Genomic DNA, 22,380 nt, shown 5'->3' with positions numbered 1-22,380 from the left:
CGTTCACCTTTTGCTAAGCCCAGCACGGTTTCGGCCGTGCCCCTGCGCAGCGGGCGGTCTGCGAACCTCTGCTGCCCCGTACGGCCCCGCCAGCGCTCGGGCACCACGCAGGGCACGGGCACGGGTGCTCCAGGGCTCCCGAGCCCCATCCCTGTCCCACGACAGCCGAGGTCTCTTTTCCTGCCCGTGTCCCACACAGCACGTGCAACGCTTTGACCCTCGTCTGGGAGCTCTGGCCGTCAGCGGCCCCGGTGCCGCGCTGTAGCGGTGCAGCTGATGAAGATGAAGCTCTTCCCGTTGCAGGCTGCGACAGATGCACCCCTCACACGTGAGCCAACGAACGGTGTCTTGTGAGTTGGCAGAGGAGAAACTCAGGAGGAAGGACAAAACATCTTCCCTGCTGCTAGCTCAGACACCAGCACTGACTCTTCGCTGCCAGTCGGAAGAGTCGGAGCCGGCCTGGCAGCGGCGGCGTTAATAACTGCGGTGTTGAAAGTATTTGCTCTTGATGTTGCTGAGGCTTTCTAAAAATGGTCAGAAATATGTGGTACTTCTCAGTTTCTGGTGAAGCGCTCCACATAAAACACAGCGTTCCTGCAGCAGAATAACAGCTTGTGGTTTAAATAAATGTTGTTATTTCTGCTCTGCTGTAGGTGTACATGTATGTTTTGGTTCAGTGACTGCCAGATACTGTAAATGAGTATTGATTTCCTTTTCTATTTTAAGCTTTTCTGCAGAAAAGGCATCCCACATGCCTTTAGCTTTCTTTGCCTGTACCTAAAGTGATTGCAGCCAAAGATTTATCTATTTTTTTTTTTTTGTTACCACTCATCCTTATTTTTGTAGTTGCCCCCAAGTTGGTCAGTTTTGGAGTTTAAAGCTATTACATCCAGCCCTTTTTGAGAGCAAATCAAGAAGATAGTGTTTAAAACTCATGGCAAGTGGTTCCTTATTTACATTAGCATCGCAGCCCTTGCTGCCACAGGTAAAGCTGTCTTGGTGTTAGAAATGAAAGAACATTTTAGGAAGCAAGTAGCTAAAGTCTTTGGATGGCCAGATTAGCTCAGTGAGGCCAAGAAATAATACAGACCTGGATTTGGCAACCATAGGCTGAAGTCTGTATCCATTTGTTAACTTTTAAGTCATCTGTAGGTAAACCATTGCACCTCAGCCACAGTTCAAATTTACTTTTCGGTTCAAAACATGAATAAACATTTCAGCCTTTAAAGCACATGTTGTGGCGATCACTGTCTTAGCAGGATTCCTGTGTCTCACATTTAAGTGCTCACGTTCAACTTTCTCTCCCACCTCAGGTCTATGGCAAGCGTGGAACAGTAAATTAATTGGAACACGCTCAAAGCCTTGGCAAACACTTTGCCTGTGACATTACTGATTTCCCAGAGGAATAGCTGCTGATATTGATTTTGACAGAGCTTGTAAAGCCTCTTGCTGCAAAGATTCCTCTCATAGCTGGGCAGGGCTGAAGTGCAGCTCTGGGATGTGCCGAGATAGGATTATTCATTGGAAATTGATGTGCTTAATCTCAAAGTATGTTAAAATAGACATAAGTGCTTTATGATTAAGAAATCAATCCCCGAGTTTCTGTCTCTGATTTTATGGGATAATTCCACCCTGGCTTTTGGAAAATGACGGAGAAAAAGATTGGCTATTTGGAGACTCATGTTATCTGTGATATCTGAGCTTTTTATGAGTTTGTCAGTTTGTTAAAGATAACCAATTAAGATCTCTGCCAACACAGAGGACTGCAGACAAAATTGGATCAGAAAGGTAAAAGTGAGGATGGGTAATGGACTCAGTGCAGGAAGTAATCAAGGGTTCCACATTATAGGTGGAATTGCCTGGTTACAAACCGTACTATCAGATCTAAGTATTTCAGGGAATTGAAGTTTTATGTTTTGCTTTAAATCATTGCCATACAATTGGGAATTGCACAGCCAGTGCTTTATTAAAAAGTAATAATATCATACTATCTTGAATTCACAGAACAGGTAAAGTGTCATCCCCTTTCTTGCTCTTTACTTATTCACAGCTCTCTTCCAAGCTAGCAAAGATTGCCCATGTAAGCCCAAAATGCCTGATCAAAGTACTTCAGTTGTGCAGTTTTTATTGCAAGGAATGGCTTGGAAATGCTCTGACCCCCTTGTGCCAGATGTGCGCTTTTCAGCTTCTTCCCTGCACAGGTGCTAGGGTGATGAGCTGAATTCTTCCTTTAATAAGTTTCTCAATATTGCTTGTCAGGAGTTGTCTGTGCCATCCACTCGCTGCAATAACAGCTTGAGACTGGAAGTGATTAGAGCCATGGCTAGAGTCTAAAACGTGGACAATCCCATTTTTAAGAACCATTGATTTTGTGGGGAGACTGACCATGAAGAACCCCCGATGAGCCTGGGTTCAGACCACTAGTGTTGTTGAAAAATAGCTTGTGAAAAAAATGAAGTCAAAAGAAGTCTACAGACTTGTCTTAGAGGACTTTAGGAAACAGTGCTTGACATTTAGACATTGCGTCCTCTGCACCACTTTATGATTTGTCTCAAATTATAAGCACTTCTTGGCTAACACTTGAAAATAACCAAGCAAACAAGCACGTTACTAAGGACTTAAAAGTCACCACGTACTTGTGTGGACCTAACCAGAGAGATGGCTTTACTAAGTAAAGTAATTTACATCATTTGAAACCTACAGAGGCTCAACTAGAACTCCTGACCTCGATAGAGGGATACTGCTGTCTAATTCCATCTTCTGTGCTGTGCAGAAAGGTGAGATGAAATGGTCAAAATGGGGCTAGGTTGCCATGTAGGCAGCATTCTTGCATGGCTTGATCTGCTCCCTTAATCAAGCACACCTTTCTAGGAAGCCTGCTTGGTCTTTTGGGGTTGAGTTGGGTTTGTCAGGCTATGAGCTTACAGCAGCCATAAGTAGTGACTTGTCACTGGGACAGGTACCAGTGTTCTGAGTGTGCCGAGACTGCAAGTGAACTCAGTAAGAAGGAACTGGTTTTGCACAGCTACTTTGAAACAGAGACGTACTTTTATATAAAAATACCTTCTTTGTTCAGTGAACGGATTTAGTCCTGAACTAGTGAGTAGTGCTGAGTTTGAGCGATAGTGACTGTGCAGAAGAAAGCTTCTGGCCCTTTAATAGCAGCTTGCTCATGCTTTGAAAGGACAGTCCATCTAATTACGCAAGCCTTTCTTTTTCCAAGGCTTTGGCTCACCAGGCAGTGCCTGCATTTTGATTTCAAGAAGAAGCTGCTACACGACTGGCTAAACGGTAATTTTTGTCCCTTTGGAAATCGTTAGAGGTTCAGTGCAAGTCCGTGAAAGAGGAGGGGGAGGTCTGCAAAAACTGGTCTTGCTCTTACTCCCCGCTTGTTGGTTCTCCATTAAGAATCATGGTCCTGCAGCCACCTTCCATCTGCGGTGGCTTTGCTTCCAAGTGAAAATTAATTTTTAATAAAATTAACAAGAGGTATCTTATTTTTCCTGATTTTCAAGGGGATCTATGTCAGAAACTCTTTTGCGTCTTAGAATATCCTTCCTCTGCACCTTAAAGCTAATTGAAAAATTTGGGGTGTGATTTCAGATCGACTTGAATTTTGCAGCTGATGTCTTCTATTTAAATAATGCTTTACACAGTTTTCTTAGAAATACACTGACTGCTTTGTGCATTCATCCTCGTAGTTCCCCTTGGGAGATATGACCTCCATTTTATCTCTCTTGTAGCCCTTGTACCGAGGAAGGGCTGAAGCAGAGCAAAGTACAGAACCGGCATGTCCAGTTCCAGCCCTACTCCCAGCCAGGTCCAGGGGCAGTTCTGCCCGAGCTCCCTCCAAGTCATCCTCAGCCTTGTGTGCGCGGTGATGCCTACACCTTGCCTCTTTGGAAACAGAAGTCACGATTCTTCTTTCAAGGATTCCTGTGCTCTGTAGAAGGGCAGCAGCAAGAGGAAAGCGCAGCTCCAAACCCTGCGCTGCCCATGTCTCCAGAGTGCTCGTCTGCCGTGCAGATTCAGAGCAGTAGGTCTGGCAGCCAGTTCTGCCAAGGAAAACCCCATCTCTGATATCAAAGTGGAGGAGTGTCTCCCCGAGGCAGACCGTGTAACTCTAGAATCCCTTCTCCTCAGTTTTATCCAAGAAGGGGGTGGGAAGATCCGGCACATGAATTTTGAGCTACACACCACGCATTTCACCTCTGATCTCAGCCTTGTGTCCCCTAAAATATTACTTCAAAGCTTCCTTGAAACAAAATACAGATGGTCTCAAATGTTAACTTTGCAGAGATTTGTCCAGAGCTATGCAGTTGCAAGGTTCCAATAATTCCTTCCCTCCCAGCCCCATGTGAAGTTTCCTTCATCTCTTTTCCCTATATTAGACCACTCATGAGTTATTCTCGGTGAGGGCTTGCTTTTCGAAGAGCTACAATAAATCAGCATAAGCTGTTTCTCCACATTGTTTTCTGCTGGCTCTAGCTAGATCCTGTTGAACTGTTTGTTTTGAAATATATCTGTACTACCCAGTTCTGTCTCTACCCCGTTGATTTATGGTGTCTACACTTTCTGGTGTTGTTGAATAGCTTATCCATGTTACTCCTCCTGAAGGCCATGGCAGTTCTCAAATGGTCTCCTAAGTCTGTGCTGATGAGGGATTGTGATTTTGAGATGTATGAAGAGACCAGGCTTGCAGACATGTTGCAAGAGAGTTGTTCATGGAAGAAAGCGGAGATTTTTAAGACTGAGCCCTAAGTCTCTATGATGCTAGACAGTAGGATGCTGCTTAAACTAACAGCAGCCCCTTTGGACAGGCTTGAATCAGAACTTCCAAGCCTGAGTAAATGGGGAAAGTAAGTAGGAAGCAGAGTTTGCTGGAGAGGTTTATTTTTTAGTTTAGGGTCTCGACAGGAATGAAGCTACTGATTGTATTCAACTAGACCAAACCAAATCAAACAAAAAACAAATGTGCAGAATCCTCAATCCCCACGAGCTCTATAAAATCAAGCAGAAGTTTTGTAGTGTGAGCGTAGTCTCCTTTGACATATTCTGTGGTGCTTAAAGGTTTTTCACAGGTTAAACTACTACATTCTTGAACTATTACTTACCTCAGTCTATCTGGAAGAGGTGAATTCCTCCAGATTTGGAGCTCTGTGAGATATCCATGCTGATGCTACATGGTCTCTGATATTGAGAGGAGGTCGATAGACACTCGGTTCCAGGTTGTTGCCATTCTGACTTGCTTTTTCTCCTTAGTTGGGAAAACCAGCTATAGAACTGCTGATTTAACGTAACATTGTTCAACTTCAATGATAGCTGAAAAAGGAGGTGGCTACCCAGATTATGGACCTGCATGGCAAAGCTATGGGCCAGTAAAGCAGAAGCTAAGAATGCATTTCTCAAAAAAACTGAGCAAGACAGCAAGCAAAGCTCTTGGGTGTAATGCCTCCTTGAAACATGGCTTGGAATTGGGAGCAATGTCATTCCTCTTGCACCTTCAGAGGGACATAACTCTGCACGTTTCCTAGAGACGGAAGGACAGCATGAAGGGATACACCTGACTCCGCCATAAATATTCCTGTCTAATCAGAGTCACCAGGCTGAACTCTTAGCTAACTGCGTGGGTCACGAGCATGAACAACATGAGAGAAATTGCCATAACTATTTGTAATCCCTGCCCGTGGCCCAGGTTTTGTCAGGGTTGCTTTGGGACACAAATCACCTCAGAAAAAAAAAAAGAAAAGAGCAAAAGCTGACTCAAAAAGCAGATACAGAGACATTGCTCTTCCAAACTTCAGGTCTTACATCCAAAGCAAGAGAAAAGGTCACCAATTGTGAACAAAACAATTAATTCTTCATAATGTGTTCTTGGAAATGATTAGCTGGAAATTTAAAAAAAAAAAAAAAAGGTAATCTTTAACCACATACCAAGGGTAGAAAATTGGAGTGACAGTTAAAGCTCAACAATGTTACAAGCTGCTTAATGCATAATCTTATTATGTGAAAGATAACTAATCTTCATAATCAGCAAGGACCACTAACCCAACTAACACAAGAATGCATACCTTTAATTGATTTTCCATTATAATATACTTTGGAAGCAAAATATACATACATGAAATTACATTTTTAACATGTTAAAAAGGTCTGTGAGCAACTATCCAGTTGCTTGTCCAAAAATGCCACCAGTGAAATGTTTTTGATAAATAAAGGTTAATTGTTCACTGTGGTTCTAAGGCTCGGGCTGATGCCAGCTACAAAGAAATTGATAAATCAGCTCAAACAACACAACAAGATGTAATACTTCATTTCAGTAAGCCAGTCATTTTTCTGGCAGCCTAGCTATCTCAGAGCTTTCCTGTCAGTTAGTTTTTAAAAATTACTTTAGGAATTTAGTGTCAAGTATTCAAAACTGCTCAAGTCAGATGTTCTTTGTTAGAGCTGATCTGGTTCTGGTAACAATGTACATAATACCAAATGAAAAGCATAGTTGCCTTACATAGAATAACATGGCATTAGCTTAAGTTGCAAGGGCTTGATTCAGGAAATCACTTCCACGTGTGATTAAATCAGTCCTTATTCAGGACAGCATTTATAAATCCTTTTTAACTTTCATCTTGTACTTTTTAAGTCCTACTGACTTTCATGAGTTGAAGAAAGTTTCCTGAGTTTAAGCAATTACTTAAACATTGTTCTGAGGAGGGATGCTTTTGAATGGGGTGGAAAAGATTGCATTTTTCATATACGTAGTCATAGGAAGCTTGTCTTCAGCTCTTTGGTCTAGTCCCAGTGTTTTGGGTTATTTTCTGGCAGTAAAAGAGCATGCATGGGGTCCCACAGAAGTGTCTCTGTCCCCAGAGGACACAAGATGTTAAAATCATACCATCCCACTCACAGCCTTCCTCATCTAGTTCAGTTTCAATGTGATTTTTGTTGAAAATAAAGCAAGAACATGGGTCTTACGCACTGTGTTTCTGGCCTGCCAGATTTCATAGCACAGCAGCTTTCTGAGTGTTGTTTCAAGGTATGTTTCTTCTAATGACCAAGCCCTGGTTTAAGAGGCTCTTACTTACTTGCATAAGCCTGGTGCTGCAATTTATTTTCCCTGCAATTGTTCTCCTGCAATTGATTGTGGAATTGCATCTCTAAACAATTGTCCTGGCATGGCAGAGAGAGCAGAGAGCAACATGCACCCAGCAATAAAGAAAGTAAGAACCTCTAAAACTGGTTCCACTCTTGCACCTAGAACTGAATTGCTGCCCTGTGAAGCTGCTCCCCACAGAAGTGAAATTTTAGAGGATGTGAGGTTACAGCGAGAAATATGGAAGGGTTGCAAACAGCTAAAGCTTAGATCAGCTGGTGACCTCTCCGAGAGGCAGGACGATGTGTTCATATGGGTTTGTGCACACCGACTTTGCGTTGCAGCCTGGCTTCTACCACTCCCAACCTCCCTGATTCAGGAAAGGATGTTTGCTCGTGCCGTGTACCAACTGTGTATTGCTTACTTAGCAAGCTGCAACTGCAACACGGAGGGACTGGTACCAGTCATGGGTGACCAGCACAGTGGAGATGTGGGAGCAGGGACTGGTCACTGGTATATACCATCACCTCCGAATGGGAGATAAGTAAACACAGCCAGTAGTTGATTTGAACAGTGGTTGTCCTGCCCTGTTGTTGTAATAAGTGACTGCATCTGTTTGCCAAGCTGTGCAGTACCAGGAGGCAGAAACCTGCAGTGGGGAGGGAGGAGGTGGTGAAGGCTATGGGAGGGGCAGGGATCTGTGAAAACCGTCTGCTGCTTTTGCAAACAGCAGTCAATAAACTGGTTTCCTTTAATAGCCATAACTGTTGTTGCGCTAGTTAGGTGAGAGCAAGCACGTGGATGCTTACTCATGCTCAGCTCACACCTTGGCTTTGTGTGGAAACACACCTGCTGAATGTGGGGAAATCGTGCTGTCGCGTGATGAGGTGCTTTCTTGAGCAGATGCCAAAATAATGCTATTTCGAGATGTTCAGCAATTACAGTTCCACCAGCCAAAGCCAGCTGAAGCATCCAAAAATCCATCAGGTTTCCTTGCCTGCGGTTAGAGAGACCGGAGTTAGCAAGGGTTCAGGCACAGGTCAGTCTCCACCAGAAAGCTTTGCAGGCTGTGCACAATGTTTTCTACCTGAGATGTGCGAGTTTCCAAGGATTTCACCAGTACAGTTGCAAGAGCTGGAGGTGAAGAAATTTCTCCCCAGGATCAATTTGATACATGGCCAATACGCAAACCTTGTTTAAACAAAATTTCCATTGAGGTGGCACGCAGAGGCACTGCTGCAGTCCTGCAAAATCTTAAAGCCTGCAGGGTTTCTGTATTAAACGACTCTGTTGAAAGCAGTCTCTGATACTCTGTTATTCAAGCCGTTGTGGTAGGAAAGAGCAGGCTGCGATTCCAGAACAGGGGTGTCTGCAAAAATGTTTACATACAGTGAAGAACTGCTGTCAGTCAATCTAATCACTCGTATTTTCATGCCAGCTTGCTAGTGAAAATATGTTGAACCATGTATTTGTTATACTGCCTTCAGGTATTATTTGCCAAATCTAAACTTGTTTTTTAATGGAAAATGGGAGATTAGGTGAGAGAGCCAAATCCTTCAATCGTTGCTCAGATGATCCTCATACTAATTTCAGTTTTTCAAGCTGTTGTGTTTAATGTACAGCCCCTGTGCTTAGACATGAAAGCTGGAGCTAAAGAGCTGTGTAGATGTGACCTAGTTTTTAGTCAGTAAAGCCACTCTCACTTTTTATTGATCAACAAAACGAGCTACTTCTGTTTCAGTGAAACAATTTGGAAATTTTACTCCTTGTTTATGACTATTGATAGGACAAAACTTTCAAAAGTATCTAAGTCTTCTTGACAGCTACTGCCATTAGGGCTTTTAAGGCAAAAACAGTCTCAGGAATTTTATTCAGTATTTTGCAGACAAACGATAACCCAGGTCTCTTCCCTGTGGTGTCCAAAGGCTCAGTTCTGCAATGCTGGGCAATTGTTGTGCTAGATGAGAGGAGAGGTTGCATGAACACCTGGCCTCTCTGAAGCATTGAGTTTTTTTCTTTTCTCACTGGTTTCACAGAAGATGATGGGTCTGAGCATCCAGCAGGATGTTGTCAGGCAGAGTCGTGGTGCTACGTCAGTGCGAATGAAAGCAAAACTAGGGCTATGCTGTCAGGGGGGATGAAATAACAGCAAGAATTTCCTGGCAGAGATCTCTTTGCCAGCTTCCCATTAGGTTTCATTCACTTGATGCATTTCAGTGCATACATTCAAATAATATTTCTCTGAGAAATGAAGGGCTGTGTTCAGTCAGCCAAGCTGTACCTTAATCTCTCTGCCTAGTCAGCAGAAAAAAATACAGGTCCTCTAAAGAGTAACTGAGGGCTTAAGTAAGACACTGAGCAGGGAAGCTGTCAAGAGCCAGGTAATAGGAGGTGTACGGCAGAGAGACTTAGCCTGGCTGAGTCTGTTGGATATCAAGGTGATGGGTACACAGACATTTTCTCTCACATTTCCTTAGTTTCTGCATCGGTGTCCTGTGCACGCAGTGCCACTGCTTGCTGTACAGCCTGTGGGTTAACAGCCTGGCTGTGCTTCACCCTGTACCCTCTGCTGCTTTGCTGAATGTTAGGCAGATCTGCTAGCCTCAGACGTGGGGACTGTGATGTCTCTTTAGGTGACCCAGAACCAGGGCTGAGGTACCAGACCGTTACGCGTAGGTGGAGAAAGAAGCATTTGGATGGTGCCTCCAGTTTTCAAGGGCATGTATAGAGTAATGACTCGCTCTTCCAGCACTGGTTGCAGTGTCTCTGCTGGGCTGCCTGTGTCTGGGAGAGGTGGGACACGTAAAGCCATGATGCCTCTGCTGCAGAAAGTTCATATTCTCCGCTGTGGAATGAGCAGTGTCTCCATTTCTTCAGGATTTGGAGCTATAATAATAGACCCTGCACTCTGAAAATCAGACTGTCTGGCAGGTGCATTGATAACTTGACAAATCTATTGACCAGGGAAGATGACAAAGGAAGTAATGACTGCTCCACACTGATTGTTTTGAAACCTTCAGTGATACTAAAGAACATTTGTAAGGCACAGCAAGTTAAATATGCTACATGACCTAACCTCACCCTTGCTAATTAGTATTAGGCAGGTACCAGAGCATCTTTGCATTGCTGCTTTTGTGTTTGCAGTTTGCTCTGTAAAATCCTTCTGGTTTCAATGGATGCTCTTTCAGGCTGTCTAACATGACCAAATACTTTGAAGCAGGTGCTAATCAAAGAGCTAGAGCAGGAGTTTCTACATCACCCAACATCTTCTTTGCAGTAAATACACTGTCTAAAAAGGTATTCAAAACCTCAATCAAAATAAAGTTGAGGAATTCACTAGCTGCAAACTGCTTTTATTATTTTATGTTGTCAGTTCATTTAATATTTCACTGTTAATGTACTGAAAATGTCTAACTTGTAGCCTTCAAACTGTTTCGTGGTTGGTGATGTTGCAATGACAGGTGGTACTTTTAAATGAACAAGTTATGTTTATGTTGCTAAAGCTGGATTTTAAATAGTCACCTGTCAAATTCAGCAAAAATTCTGTAGTTTCATTGCTACTTCTGCTATAGTTCTAGTCTAATTCTATACAGACTTTTCCCAGTAAGGACACTGGGAAGGTTCATTCAACTTCAGTGACTCTCACTTGATGTCATTCCAGCAAAAGTAAAGTATCATTGGTAAAACTGGAATCTTTGAAGATAAGTATTTGCGTGTCTTTCAGAAAGAAGTGTCTATTAGACTGGGGTTTTTTATGATCCCTGTCTGTAGTTGTATGGTGGCCACGTAAGAGTCACTTTAATCACCAAAGTGAAGCAACTGTTTTGGGGCAGAAACTGGAATGGTAAAATTATCAGAATTGGGGTCGAAAGATAAAATTCCAAACTCCCACCAAAGTTTTGGACTCTGCCTGAAACCTATTCTTTAGCTGAAATTTCATCTTTAAGAGTGCTCTGTAGCATCAGACAATGTTGCAAGTTATAAAGTTAGGGACAATATTTGTACTTGAAACCACCGAGAGATACCAATCCCAAAATAAATCAATGATGTCAACACTTAGACTGTAGGAGCAGAATAGACACCTCAAGCCCAAGATAGAGTTACCCAGCTCAAGGATTGATGCTGATGCCTATTTGCATCTTCAATTGCAGCAGACCGTGGTGGCAGAGAAATGGGAAAGAGCAGTGTCTGTCCCATGAGCAGCTGACTTCCATGTGGTCTGTCCTACTACCGCCTGGTGAAGACCAGGTTGATGGAAGGTCAGGACGGCAACTGTTTCCCGTCTGTCAAACCCACCTCAGCCATTATATACTTGCCTTGTATTTGCTGATGTCTGAAATGCTGTTGCTAAATTGAAAATGCTGTTTTTACTTGCAGCTCTGAAACCTTTGTGGGTTGATTGCCAAGTTAATGATTTATACCTTAATGCTCCATTTAGGGCCCTCGTGTTTATCGCTCATGGCGCTGGGGAACACTGCGGCCGCTATGATGACTTGGCCCAGAGGCTGACAGGACTTAACTTGTTTGTTTTTGCCCATGACCATGGTGAGTAGCCTAAACCAGTATTTAATTTACGGCAGCTCAGGACTTTACTGAAGTAAATGCCATTAAAGCTACTCAGCAATGAGAGAAGCGTCGATAAAATATTTACACCTCAGCATAAATGAGAAAGGGATCATTTGTTGCTTTGTAAAGATCTACGTATTGAATCTGTAAAAAGCTATCCCTGTTTACCTTGAGTTTTCCTCAGTCTCGTCCTTGACGTTACTGCTGGTGCTATTTTAACCTCTCTGTAAGGGATTATTTCTCTTTCACCTGCCTCTGGGGAGGTGAAGAGGTATTGTCCACTGTGAAAGTGGGACTGGGAGCCACGGTCCCAGAGGGGAGGCTGAAATGACAGCATAGCTTTCATATACCGATACAACTAGACAGCTGCACCCTTGGGACATGGAGAGGTGTGGAGACATCACAGACCTTTCTTTGGACACATCTCCGCCGTCCAGCAGAGATGCCAGAGCTGGCTGTACACACCTTGGTTCTGACAAGAAAGCAGCCTGAGTGCATGCAGGGCTGTGATAACACAGCAACACCACTTCAGCCCTCAGCCAGTAGGTCTGGGCAACGCTGTGCCAGACAGACTTACTGTCCCAGCCTCTTCTGGCTGGAAGATCTCTGCTCTGTGCTCCATTCTGGGATGTAGATATGCTGCGTATCACCAGATCTCCTCCTGCGCATGAACTGGAACATCCTGATAACATATTTGAACCATCTATCCTGGTTCTTTGGTAGCCTCCTGTCACACGTGACTTTTGCAGCTTCATGACTTCTTTGTGCTTGGAAGTCTTTGCTTTGTTTTTATTGTTGCAGATGGCTGCCTCCCTGCAAGAGTTACTCTAGATATTAGCGAAATGAATCAATGGGATTAATGATGGCAGTCGACAAAAGGAAAGGCCAAATTCTGATCTGACAGGTTGAAATGGGATGAATCTCAGTGTAAATCTGATCTCCTTCTGGCAGATCACCCACTGACATTGAAAATATACTGCAATACACTGGAAAGTATACTGCAATTTACTTGGCTGAAGCTGAGACTCAAACCTGCCCCTAGATCTCCTCAAAGACAGGGCTGCTTGATTTGAGCTTGAAGATCCTGAATGCATACGAGGCATTCATTGCACCATTTAGTCTGCGAGAGGAAAGGCAAAACCTTGCTAAATCCAGGTAAACAAGGCTTCTCCTTGCACTTGCTCTCATGACTCACTTTCAGTCACAGCAATGCACTTGATGTGCAAAAACAAATCCTATATTTTCCCTGAAAAAGAGAATACCTAGTCCTCGGGACAGCTTGCAAGGAAAACAAATAAACCCCATGTGATTCTTCTGGACAACTGATCACATGCCATATTCAGGCCTGGCTTTACAAAGGCAGCTGACCCATGCAGAACTATCGTTGCTGACCTCATGAGTCTCTTTCTCCCTATATAGGCGCAATATTTCTACGTGTTGATTCATTCATTTCTATATACTTCCTTCTGAGTTGGACATAGGCTAGCAGGAGTCTGCAGTAATCCCAGTAGAAAGTGTCTCCATTCCTCTCTGTTTATCTGTATGGCATAAAGTTCATGAGAAAGGCGGGGGAACACGCCACTTGCTGTCTCCACTCTGCCGCTGCTGTTAGTAGACCACACACAATATATACAAAAAGTTACTGAACTCTGGGACACACAAGCAATTTATTCAGAGCCACCATGGGCCTATGAGAGACTGCGCACCATGCACACTTAATGTCATGCCTTAGTTCCTGATTCCCTTAAAACTTGGTAAAGGTTGTAAGAAGTAGAGTTAAAATAACAATATTTGAAGCAATAAACCTAGAAGAAACGATAAAACATTGTATTTCTCGCATGGATTTGATATGAAGAATGCTTCTTCTGTTGATAGAGAAGGGCCTTTGGGGTGAAGGTTCCCGTCAGGAATGTTTTGTGCTCTATAAGGAGACAGTTATTTGCTCTCTTTTTCCTTTAATATCTTTTTGACTAAAGAAGCATAAATATTTTGTGGTTTTTTTCTATAGACTGATGTTGCTGGATTAATTAGTTCACTTTAGTTAGTACAAAACTGGTTGCTTAGGCCAGTTAACAACTTCATTGTCCCTATCAAACCTACAGTTTTCTTTGTAAATTCAGTTTGGTTTTCTTTATCAGCAATGAGGAGAGGGTAAAGAGGAACCCAAAAGCAGAACAATGGAAACACAGTTGTGTTACACAAAGAGCTAATTTAACTGAGCTTAGATTCACTGTAAGTTCAAAAGACAATTAACATATTTTAGGCTCTGTAAAATTATCTTTGCACCTAAAGAGGTAAGCGGTGAGGATAAACTTTCTTTGAAGGAATACAGGTTACAGCCTGAGCTGGATGCCAGCAAGACCTGAAGGACATAAACACCTCCATTGCCAAATTTGCTCAGATCAGACTGGGAAGTTTATAGCTTTCCTCCACCATTTTATATATTCCAAATCACTTCAACAGTGTGTTCCCCCTTTGCGTCCCGTTCTTTGGATTTCTTTGGGTAATATTAATTATTCAATTGCGTTAGCAAAGTAATTGCTTTCTGGTCCCCATCTCTTACAGTGGCTCTTAGTCTTATGAGCTTGGCGTAGATTTCCTGACCTGCACATTTGTTCTGGTTCTGGTATTCTCATGGATAAATTCCCAATATAGGCACATTATCTGTGAGATTATTAATGCAGTTCCACAGTGTGGCTAGCATGATTTCCCAAATGAGTTGGGAAGTTAGTAGGGTTGCAGTATGCGTGACTTGACTGATTTATATTGTGTCTATCCTTCAGTCAAAAGAAGGAAAAATAATTTCCATTTATATTGCTGACTGTAAGTGCTCATGCACTGGCTCTAAATCTTGCCGAAGGCTGCTCTGCCCCACTGTTTCCTGTTATGCAAGGCTTCAGCAAAAAGGTTGGCACTTCACAGAGTAACAGTATCCTCCCAAATTTGTGTCTTAGTATTGCCCCATATAAGGTATCACTGGCGCAATTCTCTTAGTATGTCAGGATTCGTACATTTACTCTTTGGGGTATTTCATAGTAATCCCAAGACCACTGGACCTCATAGGTATGTATTAGAAATTTTCCACAGTGGTGGTGAAAATTTAATTCCAGAAGACCTCTTAACCCTACCTTACATCTAATATTATTACATTGCTTTTTTTTTATATCAATCCCATGAAAGGGGAAAATGGTATTTCTTTGTAATACAGCATTTTCTTCTGTGGTCTCTTATATGGTGTTTTTAATAGGCAGGTAACCGTTGCCCGTGATTTCTGGGTTTACTTGGCGTGCAGCTTCATGAAGGCAGAGTTAAGGCTGCTGGGATGACCTTGCTATGCACTTCTGCAAGCTTTAGGTATTTTGAAATGACATCTCACTTTTTCAATTTCCTTTCTATATTACTATTATTTTATTATGGCAACATTCTGATGACAGAAAAAAGAGACAGAAAAACATATTAGGTTATTGGCAATCAATTTAGGAAAGCCCTCTTAGAAGGAATACCCATGGGAGATTCATCAAACTGGAGTGATATTGTAATTCTTCAGTCAGTCGCAGGCAGATTGCAGCTCCTTTAGTTATAATGCAGTATTTTTAGGGATCTGTAAAGCTGAGAGCCAAGGAAAATGAGAATAAAGGATAGAGAATGTGGCTTTGTTTTCTCATACCAAGCATTTCAGTTGGTAAAGCACATGATGTTCCAGCTATCCTCATCTCTCTTCCTATAACATCTCATTTGCTGAGATCTTATTCTCGTGGTTGCATTACACACCCAGAGCCCAGAACAACGACAATTTCACCTTCAAAAGTACACGTCAACTAATAGCAGTTACAAAAGCATTTCCAAGATGCAAGGGACACAAAAATGTATTTACTTCTCTCTTACACTTTTTAACAGCAGTGACGCTGGCCCTCTTTTTCACTTGGACTTGCTGGTGCTTCTTGCGGGTAATGTGGCTGTCTTATGTGAAGATGAGGAAGGTGAAATATGTAGCCCTAACCTGGCAGCAGTTCCTAGCCCTTAGCTTTGCTTGAGTTCAGCCCCTCCAACCTCCCTTTCTCTCCAGGCGGAATAAACCCTCTACCTGTCCTGGTACATGGAGACCTCCGACTCTTTGACCTTCTTTGAAGCTCTTGAATTTCCCACTCTCGAGTTATGTGTAACATCAGATCAAAGCAGAGGGAAAGGTTGCAGCTCTAACAGCTTATTCATATTCTTTAGATGTTTCTAACTGAAGTTCAGCTTTCTTTTTCAGCCCTGCTGCTACTTTGTGTGTGGTGAGCATTTCTCATGGGTAAGCAGGTCCTCCTCAGACAGCTACTGCTGCTTGCGCTCCCCATTAATTTTCTCACTGTATTCTCTATTTAATGAAGCACTTATTTCTAAAAAGTAGAAAATAGCTGGAGCAGAGTTTTTTAAATGCATCAAATATTAGCTGGTTTTGTTTGGGGGTTTTTTTCCAAGTGATTGCTATGTTGTTCTTGCAACTGTTAAAAGACCATTTTGTTGATGAGAACAGAAGGCTTTTATTTATTCATAGCACTGGGAAGGACTGATCTACACAAAAAGGTTAAAAAGGACTAAACATGGTCAAACTGGGAGGGGGGAAATTACTAAGAAGGATGTCAACATTAATAAGAGCAAGAATCAGGGTAGCACCACGAGTGAGAAGTAACAGCTCATGCACACCAGCATGAGGGAATGTTCCTGGAGAGCAGCACTCCCTGACGATGTGATCAGGCAGGCTTCGAGGCGATCTCTAGGGATGGAGTCAGGAAAGCCTTGGCAAGCGTTATTCGGAGCTGGTTTGCTTGCAGAGCGGCACAACTGTTCCTTGGTGACTGTTAGCAAGGCTGGGTGTGGGCCTGCTTACCCATAGCAATCTGTTCTCTTTCTGCTTCCTCCGATTCAGTCTACCTCACTAGAGCAGGAAAAGTTTAAACAGCTTTTCTGCAGAGACATAGAAAAGAATGGCATTCATTGTTTGCATTTCCTTTGACAGGAGGCTTACAATGGGTTGTGGGCATTTTTATTTATTTTTTTTCCAGGGAAAAAGTGGCCTTAGCATAATACATGAACATTGCTGGGAAATAAAATCTTCCATATACACTACTAGAAATAACCACGGGTATGGACACATTAGCATTTGCAGGAGTGCAAAATGACTGTTCTCCCCATGAATCCCCATGACTGGTCTCATTCATGCCCCCCACAGCAGGAAGAACCTCACACAGAACTGGGATTTGCTTGCACACAAAGTTGCACTACCTGAACCATAGCAGCAGCCATGCTCTGAGCCGTTGGACTGCTACTGATGCGCTCATCCTTAGACGGATGCTCTCCTTGGCTAGGAAAGATAATATAGCACTAGCTGTGTACCTGTATTAGTGCATCCTCTTTTGGGCTTTTCCTGAAGTGATGAAACTTGTTCTCCCAGGAGAAATTCATAGTGCTACCCAGCCCCATGCATAAATACCAGTTCTGAACCTACTGCATGCCGTGTAGGCAGAGCTCCCGTAGTAGGGTAGCATGGCTGGCAGGCAGCGAGATCTGCAGTCGTGCAAAACCAGAGTTTTCCCCCCACACGGGTGTTGCGATGGGGTGGAAAATGCTGTTACAGTTCACAGACTGGAGCGGTGACTGCAAGGGCAGGAGGAGAGTCAGAGCCCAGCTGTCAGGTTGAGTTCCCCTCTCTCTCTCTGTGTATTTCCTTTGCATAAAACCCCACTCTTCAAGAGTCAGGAAAACTCTTTCTTTTAATATTTCTACTAACAGTTCCAGTCTGAAGAGTCCTAGCTCGTTTGTGTTTGTCAGTTGAGGACTGCTGCAGGGGCATTTGCCACTGATTGTTCGTTAGAATTGCCAAGCAAAGAAGGAAGTTCTTCAGAGCTTCAGGTTAAATTTTGCAAGTACATTCACTACAGGGAAATCAGCCCTTTTCTTCTTCAAATTATCTTGACGTGTCTGTCTTTCAGTCTTTTATGATAATTCATTTGGAGTGGAGAGAGAGCTGCTAAGGGGTGATTAATCTGTCCCACCATGATACAAGTGTAGGAACATAAATCTTGGTGCATGTAGCTCGGAAAACTGCTGGATTGAAAGCTCATGACAGAGCAAAAAACAATGGGAATATAAGGGAATACTTAAATGATTCTTTGACCCTTGATCCATGGCTGGATCAAGGTAAATGTCATATGGACCCCTGAGTCCTGTCTGGAATTCATCCATTCTCCCCTTTTAACCCAGGGGAAGATTGAGTCGTAAACACGGCTGATATGTCAAAAACAGGCAGTGATGTCTGCTGCGTGGTGTGCGGGCAGAGACAGAAACTGAGGGGATATACCAGAGAAGAGTCCTGCTGGTCTGCCCCACCTCTCGTGTTCTCTCTTGTAAGCATCTTCTAGAGGTTCCTCTTAGAGGGGTATCCTGGAGGAGATGGCTCTTTGGCCTGGCTGGCAGAGCACTGCCAGCGCTGTCTTATACCTGTTTTGACTCCATATTCGGTACGGTCCCAAGCCAGCCTAGCTCTCCCTAGCCTTTCCTTCTCCAGATGTTGAACGAAGGTAGCAGTCAGGCTTATCTGCCTTCCAGGGCAGCGGTGAGGAATGCTTAGCATGTGCGAGGCACGCAGGAGGTGAAACCACAGCGCCTAATTACAGGGTGAGAGTTCAGATACTGCAGCACGCCATGTAATTCCTTAGGCAGCGAGAAAACTGTTAGAACTTGGAGCAAAGTTCGCCTATTAAACTAATAGCTAATGAGTAAACTTGTGCCACCCTTTTCTAACTCTGTTTCAGTTATGGGGATTCTCATTTAAAGTGGGGCTACGGTGTGCGCTTCTCCCAACACAGATGTGAATTATGAACTTGAAGACCAAAAAGCAAGAGTAACTCGAGATGAACTGGGAGACCAGTGTGCCTGTCACTAATGAGCTTCTGCCGAAGTGAAACCAGTTGCTTCTCAGCTCCAGCAATTCTGGAGTGATGACTGGTCTTGTAGCACTGGATCTCTGAGCAGCAGTGACAGCTTGCTAAGGAAAACAGGTCATTCAGTTTGAGCCTCTTTGAAATTATAGACAAAATGATTCATACTGCTAAGTTGCAACTTTCCCCATGCATTGGACAAGCTCTTGAACACACTCTTTCAACTGGATAGTGTATTTTCTCTTGCTTTCTCCCAGATTGCTGCATGGAGTTGGGCTCTCTTGGTGGTCATGAGATAGTGCCTCCCAGAGGGGCCACAGCTCGTGTAGGAAAAAGTGGTCTGGATACACCTCCTACCTTACAATGATGCTGAAATGTGCCTATAATTGTATTGGAATACGGTGTAGCCCAAGGGAGGTATGCTGTGGCACAACAGGCGATTGTAAGTACTTTGAGGTGGGTTTTATTAAACGGAGGTGTGCACATTGTTATTGTTATTTTTGAGAAGCTCGTTACAGACTTCTGCAGCCCAGTCTTGCTCTGGTGAAGTCATTTCAGCAGTGATTCTGTCACTTCATTCACACTGGGATCATACAGTCCCAAATCTCTGCCTGCGCCACATGGCATCTTTCAGGGTAGTAAGCATTGTTTCCGTCTGAGGAGAGCAACTATACAACAGCAATAAAACACTAGGTGAATCATGAAAGCAAATACCTACAGCGTCTCATGCTCTAGAGGAAGCCACAAGCTGGGACTTGGAAATGCAAGTGCGGCTTTTATTTTCTCTGTCTTGTGAAAGCAGATGAAAGAACGCTGTCGAGCCAGGAAGCTGCTAGACCACAGCAAACTAAAAATAAAGACACAGTAAGGCTGCACACAGCTGATGTGTCTGACAGTGCACACATAAGCCGCAGTAAAGTGTTTTGCTTAAAATGTTTGGGTTAGGAAAGGAGCAGGGGATAGTCAGAGGTGTTTCCTCTTCACTCCACTCAGGTGATGAGACTCTCTTTGTTTCATGGAATTCCCAAGACTAATACTGGAGCCATGCAGATGTAAAAGTGGGGAAAAAAAGATCCTGCACCTATCTTCTACGCAGGGGGGGTTGGAAATTGTGAGGACTGGATACACCTTTAGCGCAGACACATAGAAGCAAGAGCACCTGAAATCAGACATGTAGTGTCATCTAATGTGTGCTAGGAAAACATGCCAAACCAAACCTGCGCTGCTCAAAGCAATCTATTTGTTTATCATCTGACCAGTTTTTTTTAAAGGTGAATTTAATTGTGGTATAATCAGTGATATAAGACAGGCAGATAAGTTCTGTGCTATAACCCAGAGCTGGGTGCAGGCATTGGATGGGGGGGAAGGCAGTGCAGATGCTCCTTCATCACTGCCCCTATATGTGGACATCCCCAGATGATAATGTTGGACTGCAGTAAAGATTGCAAAAAAACGGTTTTGGTTTCCTCAGTTCCCCCAATTCCTCTGCCCCTTCCAACCGCTCAACCATTTCCTCACTGCTGTCGATCCACCCTATAACGATAGATAATTGAATAAACGACAACTTATCATCCAGTCGAACAGGATCTTTGGTGGAGGTCCTGGCTGAGCTGGGCTTGCTCTTCCTGCAGCAGAGGTGTGGAGAGAGCTCCGAGCGAAGCAGAGCTGGGACACCCTTTACCCCAGCCTTGCCCCGTCCGCCTTCTGGCACAAGCCGGTCTCTTTCCTCGCTCCATCAGGTGATGAGAGGAAGGTGCTAGAGAGCCAGCTCCCTGGCTCTGCCGCAAGCCCACTTTATGAGGGAATCCCTTTTGGGGCACACTGGGATCTGAGGAGCCGGCTTTTTACTCTGAAAGAAATGGGCTGTGCAATCCGCCCTAGTTCTCCTCATTATTCGCTGCTTACTAATGAGCAGAGGGAGAAATGTCAGTGGGTCATTCCATGAGATAGTACATCTTCTCAGCAGCTGCTTCTTGAACAAAGCCTCGCTGTTGGCCTTCACACAAGGAGGCGTGAGGCTGTAACAACAGGCCCCAGTGAGAGGGGACGCAGCGGCAGGAGGAACAGAGTGCTCCCTTTTGAGCACAACGACTTTGAGCGCGGAGCTGTCGGCGCTGGCCACTTTCCAGACCGCGCTCCTCAACCTGTCACTGTTAACTGTTAGCAGACAGACTGCATGACAGAGGAAAGACGTGTAATTCAGTCGGGAAACTTAAAAGGCTTCCTTCTTCCCATGAGGGTTGAGTCCTTCTGGCTTCCCTTCCATGATTCTGCCTCTCAGATGAGAGATACCCCCTGTGATAGAGAGGAGCGGGCCACTACATTTGTGTGGAGTGCCGATAATGTTGGGGCTAAGCGATAGGAGTTTTGGACAAGTGGTCCTGATAATCAGGAATAAAATGTCCTTTATTTGGGCAGAGGGTTCACTTTGGTGAATAAGAGGAACTAGAGAGGAAATAGGCTTGACTGAACTAAGCTCATTTCAGTTTACAACCTGTTGGTTTGCTTCTGCTTTCTCAAGGATCTGTGCAGTTGTCATCTGTACTCAGTCTTTACATATATAAATTAAACCTCACATCAAGGGTCAAATTCAGCTTTCACAGATGCTCAGGTAAATCCAGGATAACTTTGTCACCATGTCAGAAAGCAGGTTCAGGCATGTAATTTGTAACTGCATTTCTTATTAGCGAAGGAGGGTTGGCAACCTCGTGTAATGTTTTCAACAGCTTACTTGCTCTCCCATAACCAGCTTTGCTAGCTGTGAGCGTACATCTGCATGCAAGATGGTTGAGGGTGGAAGGACAAGGACCAGCTGGTTGTTACAGAGCTAAGGCTGAGAGAACAGATCGTTTCATGTGGGGCTACTGGACAGACATCAGATTTGCTTCAGACTTTGTTCCAGGGGTCATTTCCTTTACTGACTTCCGTGGCAGGACATTAGTTCATATCAGCAAGGACTTTGGCCTCAAGAAGCATCAGAGGAATCTGTATTCTTCAAGGGAAAAAATAATAAATAGATGTTGCATCAGCGCAACATCACTATGCTATCAGTGGACCTTTTTCATTAATGGTGTGGATGCTGGGATGGAGAGCACTTTCAGCCAGTTTACTGGGGTACAAAATGGGGGCACGTGAGCATATGCCAGAAGGCTGCTATTCACAGGGACCTTGACAGGCTGAAGAAACAGACTGGCAGGGACCTCGTGAAGTTTCAGCAAAGGCGCTTGTGAAGCTCTGCATCTGGTGTGGAGTAACCCCATTCAGCATTAAAGGTTGGGCACCGGATGAAGAGAAAGCAGCTTTGTAGAAAAGGACCTGGGGATCCTTGCAGGCAAGTTGAACATGGGTCAACAGTGTGACCTTGTAGTGAAGAAGGCCACCACATACTGAGCTGTGTTGGAAAGATTATAGCCAACAACTCAGGAGAAGTGATTATTCTCTGCCATTCAGCATTTTGGAGACCACATCTGAAGTGCCAGGTCCAATTTGCTCCCCAGTAAAAGGAAAACATTGACATACTGGAGCAAGGCCAGAGGAGGGCTGTCAAAACAATTAGAGTACTGGAGAACGAGATGTACGAGGAGAGGCTGATAAAACTGGGTTTATTTAGCCTTAGAAGAGAAGGCTAAGAGGGGATCTTACTGCTGTCTACAAGTCCCCAGTGGGAGGGTGTGGAGACAGCAGAGCCAGACTCTTCTTGGAGGTTCATGGTGATGGGATGAGAGGGAAGTGACACAAGTCATATCACGGGAAATCCCAATTCTATACAAGGAAGAATGATTTCACCATGAGGGCAGTCAAATG

General features: G+C 43.9%; 2 protein-coding genes across 5 annotated transcripts in view; both read left to right on the top strand.

Annotated features, from left to right (window-relative positions):
* The window catches only part of TPRA1 (transmembrane protein adipocyte associated 1), a 185,618-nt gene that overhangs the window by 10,855 nt on the left and 152,383 nt on the right, over positions 1-22,380 (top strand). The window lies entirely within an intron of this gene.
* The window catches only part of MGLL (monoglyceride lipase), a 68,036-nt gene that overhangs the window by 11,184 nt on the left and 34,472 nt on the right, over positions 1-22,380 (top strand). For all 4 annotated transcript variants that reach the window (XM_075053159.1, XM_075053157.1, XM_075053158.1 and 1 more), the window contains exon 3: positions 11,526-11,632. In XM_075053159.1, coding sequence (XP_074909260.1) covers positions 11,526-11,632 — 107 coding nt within the window. The remainder of the gene's footprint in view (positions 1-11,525; positions 11,633-22,380) is intronic.

Source organism: Buteo buteo, chromosome 21 (assembly GCF_964188355.1).
Source record: "Buteo buteo chromosome 21, bButBut1.hap1.1, whole genome shotgun sequence".
Classification (NCBI taxonomy): domain Eukaryota; kingdom Metazoa; phylum Chordata; class Aves; order Accipitriformes; family Accipitridae; genus Buteo; species Buteo buteo.
This window is presented reverse-complemented; position numbering and strand designations above follow the sequence as displayed.